Genomic DNA, 19,523 nt, shown 5'->3' with positions numbered 1-19,523 from the left:
CCCGGATCGCAAATCCGGTCAGTATAATGACTTGTCCTTTTTTTGCGGTCCGGGCTCGCGGCCAACGCACAGACTGCGAAAACCACGGTCACATGCATGGTCCCATAGAAACGAATGGATCTGCAATTCATCCGCATTTTTTAGAACGCATAAACACATTAGTGTGGATGAGGCTTAAGTGCTTGCTGCAGAATTAGTTGTAATAAGAGAGGCGTTGCAAATTTTGTGTTAGGAAATTTGCCAATTGGCAATTACTAAATGTACCCCCCCCCCCCCCCATTTAAAACACGGGAGGCTAAAACACAGATCCATATTTTAGCCACCATTATCTAAAATAGTAAAAATAGGGGGAAAAGCTCCAATCTATGAGAACCCTCAAACTAGCTGAGCTCTACTTGTGATATATTGGACGCCACTCTAACCCAAAGGCAGAATCTACATCGTTAAAATTGCATCATTTGGAAAGACAGTAGCTAATATTCTATATAGAGTGAGTTATATGAAAACTTATGACCGTAAAATATAACCACTATTGAAAATTTCTTTGAAAATCCATTTCATTACCCCATTTGCATTTTTTGTATACATGACGCCATTCCACTCTCCTTCCACCGAACAGAATGATTTCTTGTCATTGGGAGGACTGCAGAAAATAAAATGCGAGAAACAGACATGTTACGCCTTATTTATGGATACTGGCTAAGTGGACGTATAGATTTATAGATTATATTTTCTGTGCTTATAGAGCAGTAGAGGACGCCATTTACATTATCAGCACAACAGACAGAACTCCGGTAGTACTTTGACCATAACTCTCAGATGCCCAAATCTCTTCACCTCACACATGGATTACAAATCTGTGTTGCTTTAGGCCACTTTCCATCAAAATGCATGCTCAAATTTGTCAGAAGCCAGTAAAGAGGGCCTGGAGCTCTCCTGATAGGTCTAAATAAATACTTGAATTTCTGCATAAAAGAACAATGCTGGAGCGTCTTTTCTTAGAACTCTGTATTGTGCCGTTCCTCTTTAAGGTCTCCTGGAAACATGTGAATAAATGTACAACTGGGTATTAGCAGTCCCCTTGTCAATTAGAGGAGTCCCTACATAGACTGATCCTGTCCAGTCAGTGCTGACAGCTCCAGACTGTGAAGTTACACACCCAATTGACAAGAGGAATGATAATGTCCAGTTATCAATTTATTCATACATTTCCAGGAGGGATAGCAGATGAACGCAGTGCATAGATCTAAGAAAAGGTTCTGCAGAATTGTTATTTCTTGAGGAACACACGTATTTACTGAAACAGACATGTCAGGAGAACTAAGGCCCCCTAACAAAAAAAAGGTAGACTGTAAGCAGTTATGGGCAGGGAACACTTTGTTTCATCAGTCGTTCATTTGTCTCGATTATTTGCCATTTAACCAATTGTAAAGTGCGGTGGAATATGTAGGTGCTATTTAATGCCTGGGCCACAAGGTGTAACTCATCGATTTTAATTATCGAGTGACAGCTGCAGTAAACCGTATTGCATGCAACTATGCATTTCTATAGACTGCAGTCTGATCGTTTAAGCAAATTATTACCTATACTTATTAAAACCAGACAAACACTTTTTTTCAATCAGTTTTTATTTTTTTGATTGTACATTATTTTAAATTCTATTTTCTGTACATGATTATAGCGCATTTATCTTGGCTGAGCTGCTGATAACAGCAGTTAGAGATATGATTTACAGTAGCCGCATGTACCATAAGAAAATATAGTCTGGAGTGAACCCATTGACAATGGTGGATCCTGTGTTATCTATATAGAGGTGTTATCTGTCAGTGTAAAGGGGGGTTTTACACTGGGCAATTATTGGGCAAATGATCACTCATAGAACACTTGTTGTCGATAATTGCCCTGTGTAAACAGGGCAGTGATGAGCAGATGAATGACCAAATGCTCTTTCATCTACTGACCGCAAAGTTTTATAAAAAAAAGTAAAAAGCACATCTCATGTGTAAACAGGGGGATGTGCTGCCGACATGATAATATATGAGGACGAGCGATCAAAGTAACAGCCGCTCATCCCCATACATAGCTCCGTGTGACAGGAGCAGATGAGCTCGCTGAACCAGCCAAAAATCAGCTGGTGTAATAGGGCCTTAATTCTACCTGTGATGATAATGAGATGACTGCTGAGAAGCGATCTCTGCAGAACAGGAAGGGTCAGTCTATTGTGCGGCTCAGTGGTCAGAGTGAAAAAACGGTAAGATTTCAGGATTATTATTATTTTTTTTTTTAATATAGTGACATGGAAAATGAACAAAAAACCATCACCAATTCTTAAAAAAATATTAATCAAACAATAGGGAATTTTCTTATAACACATTCCCTTTAAAATCAAAACCTGTTGCGCTACAAAGTCTCTGCGTAGTCCAGGCCTAAAGATTATTATTACATTGATTTTCAGTGAGGAACCCATGAAAGCAACTTGCTTCATCTTTGTTACAGAATATGGTAGTACTTTGGCTCTGTGTGCACTGATGCCCAAACTGCCCTGTACAGTACACATAAAACAAGAATCAGAATAAGGCCTCATTCACACGGCAGGGTTTCCCGGCCGGGTGCCGGGCGTTAATAAATCGGCCGGCACCCGGCTGCATTAGGAATGATAGACCCCTAATGGGGCTATTCACACGACCGATTTTTTGACGGCCGGGAAATCCGGCCGTCAAAAAATAGGACATGCTCTATCTTTGCCCGGGCACCCAGCCGCCCGGCTCCCATAGAAGTCTATGGGGCCGGGTATTACACGGCCATCACCGGAATGTGTTCCGAGTGATGGCCGGGTTTTCCGGCTCTTGCGCTCTATCTCCTCCTTCTCACAGCGCAGAGTGCATGTGAGGAGGAGGAGTTGATGCCATTCTGACGAATGGCATCGCTGTACACTGTGTTGCAGGGCCGGGGTGTACAGCAGGTGGAGGGAGCGCTGCGCTGGCTCCCTTCCCTTGCTTGTTAAAAGCACCCTGGCTCGGCGACACCTTCGATGGCGCCGCTAGTAGCAGCAGCTGCTGCTGCTGCGGCTGCTACTACTGCAGCGACGCCACTATAGCAGAGCAGGGAGGTATCTCCCCGCTCTGCTATGTGCTAGCCGCACTTTAGCTCCTTGAAGGAGCGGAATCCCCGTGTTTTCGGGGATTCCGCTCCTGGACAGAGCGCTTGATGTCTCTGTCCATATCTGGGCAGTGACATCAGGGGAAACTCCTGAAGCGGAATCCCCGAACACATGGGGATTCCCCTTCAGGAGCTGCCGCTGATGTCACTGTCCGGATCTGCCCGGCCCGGCACGGATGCATAACTTTATGCAAACCGGCCGGGCAAAATGGCCGATTTTACCGGCCGACACTCGGGCTCGGGAACGACCCGGTCGTGTGAATCCCGCCTAAAGGTATCTTACGGCACCCTACTATGGAGATATTCTAACCTAAGTGTAATATGACATTCCTTATTTATTTGTTGTATTTGCATGAAACCGACAAAAAAAAACAAAAAAAAAAACACCCAACTATATGTATTTGGAGACATACGGTGGTCCTGGAAGGTTATATGGAGCTATAGTACGGTTAAGTGTATGATGCCTGATAACATAGCTCACATTCCCTGATTTACATCTATGTACTTGCATAGGCACATAAAAAAAAAAAAAAAGGAGGTTTTAAACACTCACTAGATTTCTGCTGTGATCCTGTGCTTCTTGCCACCGTAGAAGGGTTTGGTATGGAACATAATGGTGGCACTGTAGCCAGTTTTGGAACAACTAATGTTGCACTCTCCTCCCAGCTCCACCCAAGGCACGGTCAGAATGGACCTGAAGACAGACATTTCTTTATCCACCTTATATACAATGTTTTAAAATATAAAAAGTCAATGTAAATGAGACCAAACTTTGAAGCTGTTAAGAATAGTGAAATAAATTACCCCATCTTGTCCTCTATATTGTTTTGATGCTTAAAGGCGATCTAAAATCCTTGAAGACTTCATTTTCAATTTGTTTTACTAGGGCCTTATGCCCACTTCAGTTTTTTTTCTTCAGGGTGCGATCAGTTTTTTTTTTAACTGATAGCACCCTGACACATTCATTTCAATGGGGCGATGCACACACACTGTTTTAATGGAACAGAGCGGCCGGTTCCATCAAAAAAAAGGGCAGGTCCTACTCCTGTCGTCTTTTGACGGAACAGTCTCGGCCTTTTTATTGATTTGGTCCGTCAAACAACGGACTGCACACTGAAGCAATCCGGGTGCGGTCCGTGTTTCACGGTTCCGTCATTAGCGGCCGTACAACGGCTGACGGAGGTGTGCATGAGGCCTAAAACAGTGTATTTTAGCGTTTAGTGCAACTTTGTAATTTGTTTTTAAAGAAAAATTTTATCTTTTTCAGATACAACTTCTATGTATCCTGGATACATATAAGCCGTATCTAGCACTGAAACCTGAATCCGTCAAGTCAGCAGGACGGACGGCTTTGGTGACAGCGGGTCCAGCGTGTGATTCAGCTCTCACATCTAAGTTTATAACTTCGATATCATCGATAACAGGTGGATCCTAGGTGTCAGACACCTAGGGCCTGCTGTCACCGAAGTTATGAGTCCCGCTGACCTGACTGTTTCAGAGTAAGATACAGCTTCTATATATCCAGGATACATAGAAGTTGTATCTGTAAATGTTAAAAATATATATATATATATATATATTATATATATTATATATATATATATAGGAACAAAAGTTACAAAAGCTGAACGAGAAAAAAAAAAATAAAAAGCTTCAAAAGTTTACATAGCCTTTAACCCCTTAAGGACACGACCAATTTTAGCCTTGAGGACAGAGCAATTTTTTTAAAATTTCCCTCTTTGCATCCAGACGCTCATAACGCTTTTATGTTTTGTACGACGTAGTTGTATGAGACTTTGTTTTTTGCGGGACGAGTTGTACTTTATGTACGTACCATTTTTTGGTACAAATACATTATCGTTTAATTTCTATAAATTTTTAATTAGATTAAAATGCAGAAAAAAAAGCAGTTGCGCAGCAGTTTTAATATTTTTTTTTTTACACCATACACCGATCATCATAAATAATGTTATACATTTGTTGTACAGGTTGTTACGGTCGTGGCGATACCAAATATGTCTATATTATTTCATGTTTTGGGACTTATATTTTAAAAAGTTTATTTATTATAAAAAATGTGTGTTTCTGTGTATTTTATTTACTTTTTATTTATTTATTTACCATTATTTTTTTTTTACATTCATTTAACTTTTTTTTTTAATCCCATAAAGGGATTTATCATTTTTATTTTTATTTTGTAACTGTAATGTACTGGCATAGATCTATATGCCAGTACATTAGCCTGTTACTGATCGTACACAGGCAGTTGTTAGGGCATACCTCAGTATGCCCTAACAACAGGAAATATGTTCAGACAGCCCTGGGGTCCTTCACTGGACCCTGGGCTGTCTGGCCATACGAGTTGTGGGCTTTGATCGCGTCACAGTTATCTTCTGTGACGCGATCAATGTGCAGTCCCCCCTCTTTGAACGCCGCGATCAGCTGTCATCGCGGCGTTCAAAGGGTTAACAGCGGAGAGAAGATGTTTCTCTTCTCTCCGCTGTCAGAGCGGGGCCGTGGCTGTGTATTACAGCCGTTGCCCCGCTCTCGATCGCACACACAGAGACGGCACAGACGGCTGTCACACAGGACGAGTATGCTCGTCCTAATGCGCGAAGTGCTCGCTGCTCAGGACGAGCATACTCGTCCTGTGTCGGCAACCAGTTAAAGAAATACATTTTGCTGTGTAAACAGGACTCTTACAAAACCATGCAAAGGGATTCAAGACCCACCCAACCACGCAATCCACAACCTTCTGTAGAAAGATAAGGTGACAAATCTGAACAATAAAATGCTGCTACTGGATTGGCTGGATATCAAGCTCCAAAGACAATGTTGCACATTACAAATCTTCAGTCTACTGCTATATAAACCCTTTCTTATCTTGTAGAGGGGCGTGTGCCATTTATGGTACATAACGTTACGCTGCTGGTGGCGCTCAAGACCACAACACCAGACAATCGCTATCACATAGGTGAAGCAAGCATCAATACTGAAAATGAAAAAGGCACAAGTAACTCACCAGTGGACGAGCAGTGCTGAACACCGAAGGTAGTAGAAGATGCATAAACGGAGTGTATGGCAGATAAATAGCATGCAAGCAGTTAAAAGACGGAGAGACCGTGGACAAGAATGTACAGCACTCACTGACCCCATCTGAATACTATTCCACAACAGGTTAAAACAGCAGCTTGGTAAAAGACCAAACGCACAGGAGAGGCAAACAAACCAATGGAACTGCTAATCCCAGGATACACATTAAACCACTACACTAAAACTAGATCTCTCAGAGGACCAACAGGTCCCACAGTATAAACACACACTAGACAAGAACAAAATCACAAACAAGAATCTGGAAAGAGTTAGCACATGCCAGAAACAGTATAACCAGCACCTGAGTAACTCAAGCCTGCAGTATATAAAGGCCCAGGAAAAGTACTCCGCCCTAAATCAACCAGGCAAAGCTAAATGATGACCAAATCAAGATTCCAACCAAAAGGCATTGCCTAGCAACGCCCAAACACAGAGAACAGAAATTATTTTAAGCCTCTGCTTAAGCAGTAAATAATAACATAAAATTTGACAGAATAGATTTTACTCACCTCCCATAACCATTGGGGAAAGTTAGGATGTAGTGTTCATCATAGTCTAAACAGGATACACAACCTAAGAAGAGAACGTTCGCAAAATCACCACATAGAAAGATTGGCGTTCAGAAGTCATATCACCAATCATATATACAGTGTTGGTATATATTATAAAATGCTTACTTTTTCAAAGACAAAATGTAAAGTGGCCTACTATAATAAAAGGAAAGAAAAAGAAAAACTGAAAAACAAAAACTCCCCCAGTGTATATATTGTTGAGCAGCTCAATGTCTGTGCGCGTGGAAAAAGGGGTAGGTTTGGCGTTTTTGCAATGTGACTGCCAGCGATGCTATGAAACTACAGATCTTCTAGTGGAAGACCAATAAACACAGCCAAAGTTTAAGAAATATGCAGACATTGTAAAACATTTACTCATCCACACAATGTTAATGTGGTTTGGGAGTAATGAGACCCATAGGATAACCAGCTAAAGCTTATCGTCTGCTTTATAGACATCACACATATCACGATGCAGTCCCAGGTGACAGATCTGAGATTACATGGCATTTTAACCGTCTCCGTGGAATACTGCCGCATTGTAAGGAAAACGAACATAAGGTGGGGAGAATTTAGGAACTACTACCTGAATACTTTTCCTAGAGCGCAAAGCCTATAGCCTTCCTCCATAAGTGGAAGTATTTTTCCAGGGAGGCTGTTAAAACAACAAAAACTTTGTTCTGTGCTAATGCGATCAGACCTGTGCCCAACTGGTTGGCCATTACCATGTTGACACAACATGGACTTTCAGGCAGCACTAAAGAGCAGGCCCTGGTTCTCCTGCAGCAGAGCCATTTGCACCATTTAAATGGATAAATGGAAAAATATCACTTTAGTCTTACCTTGCCCAATGTTATGGACTCCAATAGACATCCCCAAGAATTTGGATTTTGTCCATATGTGGGCATTGAACTGTATCCTCTTGTTATAACATTCGGCATAAAAGGCTGAAACTACAGATTATGGTTATTATTTTTTTTTTAATATATATATTTTCACGTACAGGTAGAAATTCAAGATCAAATTTGTGAACACATTCCCCATAATACTGGTAATCCTAAGCCTTCCAATTTTGTGTAATGCAGCATCTTTATAGAATCAACATATGCGGTGAGCACTACAGATTTGAGAATGGTTTTGCCCGATTCGCCAATTTACAAATTAGTTTGAATCCATTGATCATTTGGCAAAATCGATTCATCCATTATATATTCGATGGGCTGGCGAATCAGGTGAAACTACTCATCTCTTGTCAGTAAATATTTCAACATCGCTCTGGTCTCGCAGGAAACCGATGAACCTACCAGCTTTTACATACTAAAATAGGAATATACGTCAATGTTTGGATTGTGACTGAATGCACTGGCTGAATGAGATTAGAAGAGAAATACGTGATAAGGTCTTCAGCTGTCAAAACCAGCCGTACAATGATCACAAACATTGCTCTGGACGCAGGCGGTATAAACACCGTGCAACAGAAGAATAAGTGCCGACTCCAGATAACCAGCCCCGCACTAATCTTTTACTATGACATGATAAAGACAAATGCAGCCAGCCAACGATTACCATAATGAGAATGAAGAGCAGCTTCATAATAAATTGCAGCTATTTATAATAATGCACTATTTTCTGCAAGTGTAAATGTGATCACCGATAATGAAGTAATGCCAGCATCCAAAATCTGGGCATTGCCAGAAGTCGTTCTCCTAAAACAAAATGTTTCTTTTCCTTAAGTAACCTACATTTTTGTTAGCGGATCAAATGTCTAAAAGGCTACCAGAAAGCCCCCCCAATGTCTGCTGTTGGAGGGAGAAACACCAGAAAATTAAATTGCATCCCATTACAAATAAGGCTTTATTCAGACGACCGGGTGTTAAATCTGCCTTGAAAAATGGCCGTTTTCATGGCCGATTTGCACCCGTGCAGGACCCGTTTTCGAGGATCCCTCATAGACTTGAGTCTATTGAGGGATCCGGGAAAACAAGCAAAAATAGGACCTGTTTTTTTCCCAGGCCATTCACACGGTCCGTTAAAAACTAAAAACAAAAAACAGCCGTGTGAAAAGCCCCATAGACATGCATTGATTTCAATGCAGCCGTGTGACGGCCGTAAAAATTACGGCAGTCACACGGCCGAGTTTCCCTGTCGTCGGAATAGGGACTAGGCGGAACCAAAAGGTGTCTGTCAGCTACTCAATAGCCCCTGCACTAATGAATAACCACCCCACATTCAACTCAAATATTGACATAATTGCCACTAAACAAGCTAGTTAAAATGTGGATGGAAGGGTTGTCATAGGGACACAAAAGCAGAGTTGATGCAGAAGCAGGTCTGTAACTTTCACGCATGGATAAACTGGCATAAAGTAAAATTATGAAATAACTTTATAATCTTTACAGCTGCATACAACATATTGTAAGACCACCCATACATAGGAATGGATGGGTCTTCAGATTGCCTTGAATAATAAAAAAAGATATTACAATCCATAAATAAAAGAGATAAGCAAAATTAAACTGCAACTTACTTGGCGGATGGTGCGAGACCTGCTCGGACACAAAAGTTACATTATTTTTGGAAACCCAAGGAACTGGTCCTTCGGAAACCGGCTCCTGGAAAGAAAAAAAAAACATCACAATGCCGTCATATGTAGACGCAGCCACGGCGGCGGTTCAGGTGTTGAAGATACGGAATTAATTATCATTTTGCACCAAATACAATTTAAACCAACTCACAGAGTCCTCGTTTTCCTGTCCCGGCAGGTCCCAGTGACACTGGAAGACCTCTCCCAGGATGGGGTTATAAGGCTTCTTCGCAACAGACCCCTTCCTGCCAGCATGGAAAGCAGACAAGTACCATTTGACCACCTGAACCATCCTGTCTTTGGGATCTTTGTGGTCACCAATACTGAAAGAAAGCACATACAACATACTGATCTGAGAATTTATGGCACAAATATTCTTCCATTCCACAACTTCATACCCCAATGTGGACTCCTATGAACAACATATTATAGGATACACAGACCAATTGGTCTCGGTTCACACTGGTGTCATGGCTTCCGTTCTTACAGTAGCCATGACAGATATGATGGATCCATAATGATAATGATTTGCTTTTTTTTTTTCATGGTTCGAATAATGCAGCAAAAAGCAAAGGAAACCTGATGGAAAAACCAAAACTAAACTAACGCAAGTGTGAATATAGCCCTAAGGATTCGTTTTTTTTTTTTTATTAGGTAATGTAAAGGAAATACCTTACAAATAGGTCTGGGTGTGCAAAGAAATCAGCATACATCTCCAGTAGAGATCTTCTCTCAAGGATAAACGTGGGGAGAACAACCTGTAGAAAAATAAATATAGATCAACAAAAAACAAATGTTTGCGCACGCACGCCTTTCCAGTCTGAAGCAGCGCATACATTGGGAACATTGCAAATTGAATGATCTTATATTAGATCAAGGGACAGGAAACCAACATATTATATGTTGTGAAGATTACGAAGGCTATGTTCACATTTTCATTCATAACAGTAGCAGCAACATTCCACCGGATACCACCAGCGCCCCCGATGGACCCCATTGTAGAGTACCGGCATGGTGTAGTTTGACAGAAAACGCTCTTCTTACAGTCAAATATGACGGCATCTGTGAAGAACGCTCCGTAAAGAGAATCTGATGCAAATGTGAACAGAGCCTAAAGCATTTCTAACCCCTACCCGCACGAGGAAGTAACTGTACGTCGTCGCGGGAGGTTACTTCCCGCACGAGGATGTACAGTTGCTGAGTTTTTCCCGGTGCACACTGTCGGCGACAAGGTGTGCATCGGGAACTTGGAGATCAGCTGTACCCGACAGCTGACACTCCAGTGTTGCCGATCAGCGGCTCATCGCAGCTGATTTTGGCAATTAACCCGTTACATGCGGGGCTCGATTGCGATCTCCGCATGTAGCGGGTTTGTAGCGCATCAGCAGCCCCCATGCAATCGTGGGGGCTTCTGATGGCACCCGGGGGCCAGACAACGGCCCCCGGGTCTGCCATGTATGTCAGCCTATGCCATGTATGTCACACTGACAGTTGGAATACATTACACTACCTAGGTAGTGTAATGTATTCTAGCAGCGATCAGAGCTGCAGGTCAAAAAAATAAAGTGTAAAAAGTAAAAAAGTTAATAAAAATATGTTTTATAAAAGTGTAAAAATAAGTTTGTTTTCCTATAATAAGTCAACTATAGGTAAAAAAAATATGAAACCGTTAAAAAAAAAAAAGTACACATATTTGGTATCACCGTGTTCGTAACGACCCAAACTATGAAACTATAATGTTAATTTTTCCGGTGAACGCCGCAAACAAAATAAACGGAAAACTATGTCAGCATCGCTATTTTTTGGTCACCACCCCTCCCAAGATATAGAATAAAAAGTGATCAAAAAGTCGCATTTACACAAAAATAGTACCAATAAAAACTACAACCCGTACCGCAAAAAACAAGACCTCCCACAGTTTTTTTGACGAAAAAATAAAAAAAGTTACGGCTCAGAATAGCGGGTCTCAGAAAATATATTATTTTATAGAAACTTAATTTTATTGTGCAAACACTGCAAAACATTTAAAAAAACTATACACATATGGTATCGGCGTAATCGTAACGACTCACAGAATAAAGTAAAACGTAATTTATTTAGCACGGTGAACGCTGTAAGAAATAAAGAATTTAAAGCACCAAAATCGTTGTTTTTTGGTCACCTTCGCTCTAAAAAAAGATCCTGTGGGGCCAAAATGCTCACTATACTCCTAGAAAAATTCCTTGAGGGGTGTAGTTTCCAAAATAGGGTCACTTTTGGGTGGTTTACACTGTTTTGGTCCCTCCGGGGCGTTGCAAACCCGACACGTCACTGAAAACCAATCCAGCAAAATCTGCGCTCCAAAATCCAAAATGCGCTCCTTCCCTCCTGAGCCCTGCTGTGGGTCCAAACATCAGTTTACGACCACATATGGGGTATTGCCGTAATCGGGAGAAATTGCTTTACAAACGTTGGGGTGCTTTTTCTCCTTTATTCCTTGTAAAAATGAAAAAATTCTATGTTTCCACAGAAAAATAGGTGATTTTCATCTTCACAGACTAATTCCATTAAATTCTGCAAAAAAACTGTGGGGTCAAAATGCTAACTATACCCCTAGAAAAATGCCTTGAGGGGTGTAGTTTCCAAAATGGGGTCACTTTTGGGGGGTTTCGACTGTTTAGGTACCACAAATATATTCCTAAAAAAAGGAGGCCCCAAAATCCACTGGGTGCTCCTTTGCTTCTGAGGCCCGCGCTTCAGTCCATTAGGACACTAGGGCCACATGTTGGATTTTTCTAAAATCTGCAGAATCTGGGCAATAAATATTGAGTCGCGTTTCTCTGGTAAAACCTTCTGTGTTAGATTATTTTTTTTATTACAAATGAATTTCGGCAAAAAAAAAAAAGAAATTTGTAAATTTCACCTCTACTTTGCCTTAATTCCTGTGAAACGCCTGAAGGGTTAAAATACTTTCTGAATGTGGTTTTGAATACCTTGAGGGGTGCAGTTTTCAAAATGGGGTGATTTATGGGGACTTTCTAATATAGAAGGCCCTCAAAACCACTTCAGAACTGAACTGGTCCCTGAAAAAATGGCCTATTGAAATTTTCTTGAAAATATGAGAAATTGCTGCTAAAGTTCTAAGTCTTGTAACGTCCTAGAAAAATAAAAGTACGTGAAAAAAAATTATGCAAACAAAGTAGACATATGGGGGATGTTAACTAGTAACTATTGTGTGTGGTATTACCATCTGTTTTACAAGCAAACACATTTAAATTTAGAAAAATTGTAATTTTTGCAAATTTTTCACAAATAAATATTGAATTTATCGACCAAATTTTTTCACTAACAAAGTACAATATGTCCCGAGAAAACAAACTCAGAATCGCTTGGATAGGTAAAAGCGTTCCAGAGTTATTACCACATAAAGTGACACGTCAGATTTTAAAAAATCATCTGTGTCCATAAGGCCAAAACAGGCGGTGTCCTAAAGGGGTTAAGTAAAGTGTTTTAGGTTTCATAACCCATTACTGCTAAACTTAAAAAAACAAACTCCACTTTTTCAAACCAGATTTTATTTTCCTTGTTCATTCTATGAAACAGAGCATATAGTCCATCTTAAATAAAACAATCTCACTGCCAGCGGATTATGATCCTTGCTCCTAACACATTGTGTGGCTTTCGCCCTCCTCTAGATCAGTAAGAGAGTTAACCGTAAAAAAAAACAAACATAGAAAAATAGAATGGATTCCGATATCACTACTCGCAGTAGGAGTCAAAGACAATTAAGTTCCTATTACACCGGCCAATTTTAGCCTATGCAACGAGCGTTGATCAATGTGACGCCGCTCGTTGATCGGTGCACGTTTGCTTCTGTCACAAGTAGCTATGTGTGAGGACGGGCACTCGTTACTCCGATCGCTTGTTCCCATACATTATCATCATGTCGACAGCGCAACATCATGTGCTGCAGAGAACGATTATATTAAAGTTTTTTGAAACTATACGATCAGCGGATAAACGAGTGTTTGCTCGTTCATCTGCTGATCGTTGCCCTGTTTACACAGGGTAGTTATTAGCAACGAGCAATCTATGAACGCTCGTCTGCCCGATAATTGCCCAGTGTAAAAGGGCCTTTAAGTAGATACACAATTTCATGATTTCTAGAGCTAGGAGTTCCACGTCTTGGTTATGTATGATCTTTATATGCTATCATTTTCTCATAAGAGAAAGTGCTATTTACATTTGTCAGTATTTCCCAAACAGTGGGAATAGTTGAGCTTTTCCAGTGTCTGGTAATAGCCATCTTAATGGCAAGGAAAACATGTGCTGCCGCCACTCTCCCTTGAGCTGGGAAAGTAGTGATAGAATACATGGCTTTTATCAACCAAACTAGTAACGGTGCACGTCTACAATTAAATCTACAACACAATTGGGATAAGGTAAACTTATGTTAATGCTCAGCTAAACCTAGAATCAGGCACATTGCTAACACTGTCATCACAAGAGATTTTGGCACAAACACAAACCTTCCATTAACATCATCTGCAAGGAACAGGTTTATACAACATATCCAGTTTTTTGTCTGAATGGTTCCAAACCAGTGGAAAGTACGCAGTATAAGCATTTACAATGATCTGTTTGAAGGGATTGGGGTTTGATCAAATAAAGTTCTCACCTTCGTAAGGTCCATGCCCAAGCGGACCTGGGATAGCAGGTGCATGATAACACTCTTGTGCTCCTCCACCGATTCTCCTTCCCCATCATCATCGCGGTCATCCTGAGGATCAAACTGATCTAATGGGAAAAAGACGATGAGGTTAATGCAACATGGAAGCACTTTTATCACACGGCTAGGAAATTTCAGAGGAAATGACTGCACCATCGAGTCCCAGGGGATGAATTGAAATAACATGGTCAAAACTATACTGAAACATAAAAACACTAATAAAATAAAGCCTAGTTGGTAATCTTACCTGGAAAATATATTAAACACTAAAATTTAATAGGACTAAAGTGGATGCAGGTAGATTACATTTGATGCATCTTAAAGAAAAAAGCGATCGGAAATTGTTTTTCCTTAAACAAAATGTTTTTGAATTGGGGAATCAGTCCAGTAGATTATTGGCACATCTGGTACAGAACGGAAATCTTCACCAGCCATTCTTAAAATCTTAGATGAGAATGGTCAAGAGCTTAGTAGTGCAGAGCAGATTCCACAGGTTCTACACGGACATGTGTGCCTCTCAGGGCGGGTATTCGGATGGAGCACTGTTTGAGATCACTTTTCCACGGTTGTCTTCGGAACATAGGAATCAACTCGACAGCGACATTACATTGGAGGAATTGAAAGGGGCTGTGAGGGATATGGCTAAGGGGAAATCGCCTGGATCAGACGCCACCCCTTTGGAGGTGCATTCTAAGGACCTGGAGATCAGTGGCCCTGAATTGCTTTTGATGTACCAAACTGCTTTTGAATTGGTGATTTACCCATATCTTTGTACGAAGCCACTATTATAATTCTGCTGAAACCTGACAAAAATCTATGTAGGAGGTAGACTGGCCGGATATCCATTACAATCTTCCAGTTGTTACGGGTTTTAAATATCTGGGAATATATATATAACAAAGGACCCTACTGATTCACACGTATACCCTCTGGAGAACCCCTTTATTCAGAAATGCAGTTCGTGGAAAACCTTGCCCCTTTGGGTAGCTGGAAGGGAAACTCTGGTAAAAATTATCCTTTTACCAAAAGGCCTATATTTGCTTGAGCATGGTAATGGTCCTCTTCCTAGATCATTCTTTGATAGATTGCATGCCTTGATGTCAAGCTTTATCTGGGGAAACCCCCGTAGGAAGCTTATCCCTACAGCATACAAAGAGGTCAGCTTCGCTACTTAAAGAGGCTCTGTCACCAGATTATCAAATCCCCATCTCCTATGGCATGTGATCGGCGCTGCAATGTAGATAACAGTAACGTTTTTTTTGTTTTTTTTAAACGATCATTTTTGGCCAAGTTATGAGCAATTTTATATTTATGCAAATGAGCCTTTCTAATGGACAACTGGGCGTGTTTTCTCTTATTTCATATTGTGTTTTTACCAACTGGGCGTGTTTACTTCTTTCACTGCACAATCACACTGGGCTGTGGATCATGCTGGGCTGGAACAATGAGAAGTGCAGGACGCTGATTAGTCACTGATTGGTCAGTGTCATACACTCCTCTGTACAACACCCAGTTGGTAAAAAGTAAAAACACACCAAGTTGTCCATTGAGAAACTCATTAGCATAAATCTAAACTAGCTCATAACTTGCTAAAAAATGATCGTTTTTCAAAATAAAAACCACTGCTGTTATCTACATTACAGCGCCGATCAGATTATGTAGGAGATAGAGCACTTATAATCTGGTGACAGAGCCTCTTTAAAGACTTGCCTCACCTCTATAGAAGCACGCTTTTCTGAATATGCTTTAGGGCACGTGCTGAAGCAATCTACCCTTTAGCCTGACCTGGAAAGTCCCATACTGTTTAGAGGGAAATGACTATTGCTTCACAAACTTGCACATCAAGTGTGGAAGGCAGCCAAGTTGATCTGTGGGTTTAGGGATTTAGCCGTGGAAATAACGCAATGTTCCCTCAATTACAAATAAGGGGCTGGCTTTTGGAAATCTAGAGGGATTCTGTCTGGGTGACGTTTATAAGGATAACATACTTAGGTCATTTACACAAATGGTAATTACTATGATCCGGACCGTACACAATTTTTCCGATACTTGCAATTTAGACATGCGTTATCGCAGTTTCATGGAGAGTCCATCTTTATTCAAATTTCCTCTAATAGGAATCCTAAAAACCCAGGAGACCCAATGGAATCATTTCGGCAATATACACACACCTTCTTAACGCAAAAATTGACTCACTCACTCCCTGTACAGGCTGCCTGGAAATTCGGAAACCTTCCTTGTCTGAGGAGGAGTGGTCTGAGGCACTGAAGTCACATTTATTTGTTTCTCCTTCAGTGAATAACAGATTATCCAAACCATACAGAACATATCAAAGCTATCGGACTCCTATTCGTCAACACCGAATGGGTCGTCTGCTACACAGAGGGTCACAGATGTCATTCTTCCAGGGCAAATTTCATGCATCTTATCCGGGAGTGTGCGTATATTAGTTCCTTCTGGGAAGAAGATATTTCCATCCTGTCTAGTATCACTTCATTGCCTGTACCGAAGACACCAGAGGTGCGCTTGTTCGGTCTGTTGCAGTAAGACTGCTGGACACATCACGTACAAATTTTCCTTAGAGAAACTCTGTTCATGGTTAGAAAGGCTATTGGCCTGAGATGGATGGCAGATAGAAACCCCTCGATAACACAATGGAAATCCCTAGTTAATAAAACAATTTCATTTGAAAGAACAGGAACTGCCCCCTCAAGTTCGGAAAGATTTGGGATGGTTGGATCTCTTCCCCGTTGACCTTGGATCCGGAGAGAACAGTACGTTTTGTCACTGGAAAAGGACGATAGGGGAGAATTGAATGATTGTGTATCACATGTTCTCTATTATATTTCTTGATGCTCTGTACATTTACTGATCCGCTGAGGTGTTTTCAGGTACATTTGTCGGAGATGTTTTGTTTTTTTTCCTGCACGCATATTGTCCGGTGTGTACTTATCCTTAGGTTTCCTTGTGGATTATACTGTTCTGTTTTGTATAATGCAAGCTTGTGTTCAATAAAACGAGTTTAATAAAATCAAAAAACCTCTAAAAGTCGGATTAGTTGCACCATTTTATTAGGTGGACATTAATTTTAAAGGTGGCCATACACATAAAATGTTTACACAGGGAGATGTGCTGCCGACAACGATAATATTTAAGTTTTTTAAACCAATGCAATCAGCCGATTAAGGAGCGTTTTCTCGTTCATCGGTTGATAGTTGCCGTGTTTACACAGGGCAATTATAGGGAACGAGCGTTCTGTGAAAGATAAATTGGCCAGTGTAAAAGGGCCTTCCTTAAGTATGTGGTCAGCTAAAAGCGTTTTTCAAGATGTTAAAATGCAGCCGTCTGAAAATGACCAAAGGCAGAGGCAACCTGAAGACTATTTGTAGTGCGTCCTTCCAATTTAACCATCGAACAAGAGCTGCAGTCCAGAGAAATACTCTCCATCGCATGTATCCCAGTGCGCTCTTATGGACTACAGCGGTCACTTGATAAAATTGGAAAGTCACGCTACAAAAAAGTAAAAGCCATGTAGTCCAAAGCCTTTAACAAGCAGTTAACACAAAATGTACCACTACCTACCGGCATCATTGGTCCCATTTGACATGGAGGAATTGAGGGATTCTGTAGTGTCCGGCCTCTTCAGACTGGTCCCTGTGCTGCTGTGTGTTAGGGCCGCTGCAGACTCTGATGAGCTGGGCAACAAAATGCATTTAGTTTTATATTTAACTAGTATTTTAACCATAGTCATTATGAAACTAGAAGTCTCAGCATGCCTGCAGCTACCATTACATCAATATAGTTCAAGATTATGTCAATTTATGTCTGAAAATGTACATGGATCCTTACCAACTAGACAGAAGTCTTGCAGCAAAAACAAAAAAACAGGTATATTTAGAACAGAACACGATACTACACAAATGATAAGTACACAATAGACCTGTACATACAACGCTGCCTGTTACACAACATACAAAAATGGAACAAGTAACGTGTCCATTAAAGAAGTTCTCCACTTTGCGATCTGCTTATTGTCAAGGGACCCTTCTAGCAAGCAGGGATTGTACAAAGTGTCTCCCGGATGGGACCCCCAGTGATAAGCCATAACATGTGGGGAACCCTGGCAGCAAGTGTCGAATCTCCCTGCGGCGCCTCCACAGGGGAAGTAAAGCATTACACAGTGCACATTCAAATCAATGTGTTGTCTGAGTAATGCATTACCGGACAGGTCTTCCAGAGCGAGAGACACACTTTGTAACTGCTCTTCACTCTGCTAAAGAGAGGAGGATCCTGAACGGAGGACCCCCTCTATTAACCCAAACACTCCTAAAAGGGTATATAAGTTTGGGTTTTCTAAACTGGGCAACACCTTTAACTGATAGAAGAAACAATCTATATCCTTCCTGACATGCAACAACTTGGACAGGAGGTTAACAAGAATAAGGAGACAAATGGAAGAGAATAGCGGAGGACTAGAGGGTTTGTTTGCAGCCTGTTACCATGGTGACACATTGGTCTGCATAGACGCTGTCAAAACATCACATAGATGGAAAAACAGGATGGATGACATACAGACATCTGTAATATCCAATTATTTTTGAAGTTACATTTTTTTTGCGGCGATCTTTCGCGTTTATATTTAAAACACAATTTACGTAAAAATTTTATTTTACTATATTACAATAACCGCTTCTGCCGAGTCTTAGTCCTCCATTGAAACCCTCAGGGAGGAGTGCATGACTATATCAGTTATGTGAGTATTGCCCTCACCTCTTAAAGAGCATGCCCCTAGTTTATTAATTCCCTATCTCCTAACTAATCTAATAGGCGATTTGCTGCTGTTAACTACAGTGCGATTTGTTTAAAAAAAAAATGTTTATTCTTTGCGAAGTTATGAGCATTCTTCTAAATATGTGAATGTGGCTCTATAGCCAAATAGGAGGTGACTTTCTTTTCACTGTGGGCGGTAGAATATTTTCTGTATGACGCTATCCAATCAGCATGCAGCTTCTCCCCCTTCCCTGTCCAGCAGCAACACAGCCTGATCATATAGCATACAGCTTCCATTCTCGACTGCGTTTTCAACTGGTGATACCTCGGGTTGACAGCTAGAACTGGTGACATATGAAATATTGGAATCTCATCTTTCAGATGCCGCTGTTCTAGGTGGTTCACAGCCTGAGATATGGCTATTTAAAGTGATCCCTTTCCCTCCAGCCTCAGTCTCTCACACTGTGTGAAGCAGCTTCATGCTGATAGGTCAGAGGCTGTGAGGAGGCTCCACCTCAGGAGAATCGCTGGTGTTGACGAAAATTTCTCAAGTATAGGCTCATTTGCATATTTAGAAAAAAGCTCATGACTTTTAAAATAATAAACATTGTGAGACACAATTTTCACTAGCATTATCAGTGTGACAGCGCCTATTAGA

General features: G+C 41.0%; 1 protein-coding gene across 6 annotated transcripts in view; it reads right to left on the bottom strand.

Annotated features, from left to right (window-relative positions):
* The window catches only part of OSBPL9 (oxysterol binding protein like 9), an 86,635-nt gene that overhangs the window by 3,671 nt on the left and 63,441 nt on the right, over window positions 1–19,523 (bottom strand). For 4 of the 6 annotated variants that reach the window (XM_075832983.1, XM_075832986.1, XM_075832989.1 and 1 more), the window contains 10 exons: window positions 17,945–17,959; window positions 17,678–17,790; window positions 14,045–14,163; window positions 10,060–10,145; window positions 9,539–9,710; window positions 9,331–9,415; window positions 7,646–7,756; window positions 6,762–6,825; window positions 3,713–3,853; window positions 565–643 (listed from right to left, as the gene is read on the bottom strand). In XM_075832983.1, the coding sequence (XP_075689098.1) occupies window positions 565–643; window positions 3,713–3,853; window positions 6,762–6,825; window positions 7,646–7,756; window positions 9,331–9,415; window positions 9,539–9,710; window positions 10,060–10,145; window positions 14,045–14,163; window positions 17,678–17,790; window positions 17,945–17,959 (985 nt within the window). The remainder of the gene's footprint in view (window positions 1–564; window positions 644–3,712; window positions 3,854–6,761; window positions 6,826–7,645; window positions 7,757–9,330; window positions 9,416–9,538; window positions 9,711–10,059; window positions 10,146–14,044; window positions 14,164–17,677; window positions 17,791–17,944; window positions 17,960–19,523) is intronic. The other 2 variants (XM_075832987.1, XM_075832985.1) reach the window with 1 other exon arrangement.

This window comes from Rhinoderma darwinii, chromosome 7 (assembly GCF_050947455.1).
Source record: "Rhinoderma darwinii isolate aRhiDar2 chromosome 7, aRhiDar2.hap1, whole genome shotgun sequence".
Taxonomy (NCBI): Eukaryota; Metazoa; Chordata; class Amphibia; order Anura; family Rhinodermatidae; genus Rhinoderma; species Rhinoderma darwinii.
Note: the sequence above shows the minus strand (reverse complement) of the source record. Positions and strands in the feature narration are given on the sequence as shown.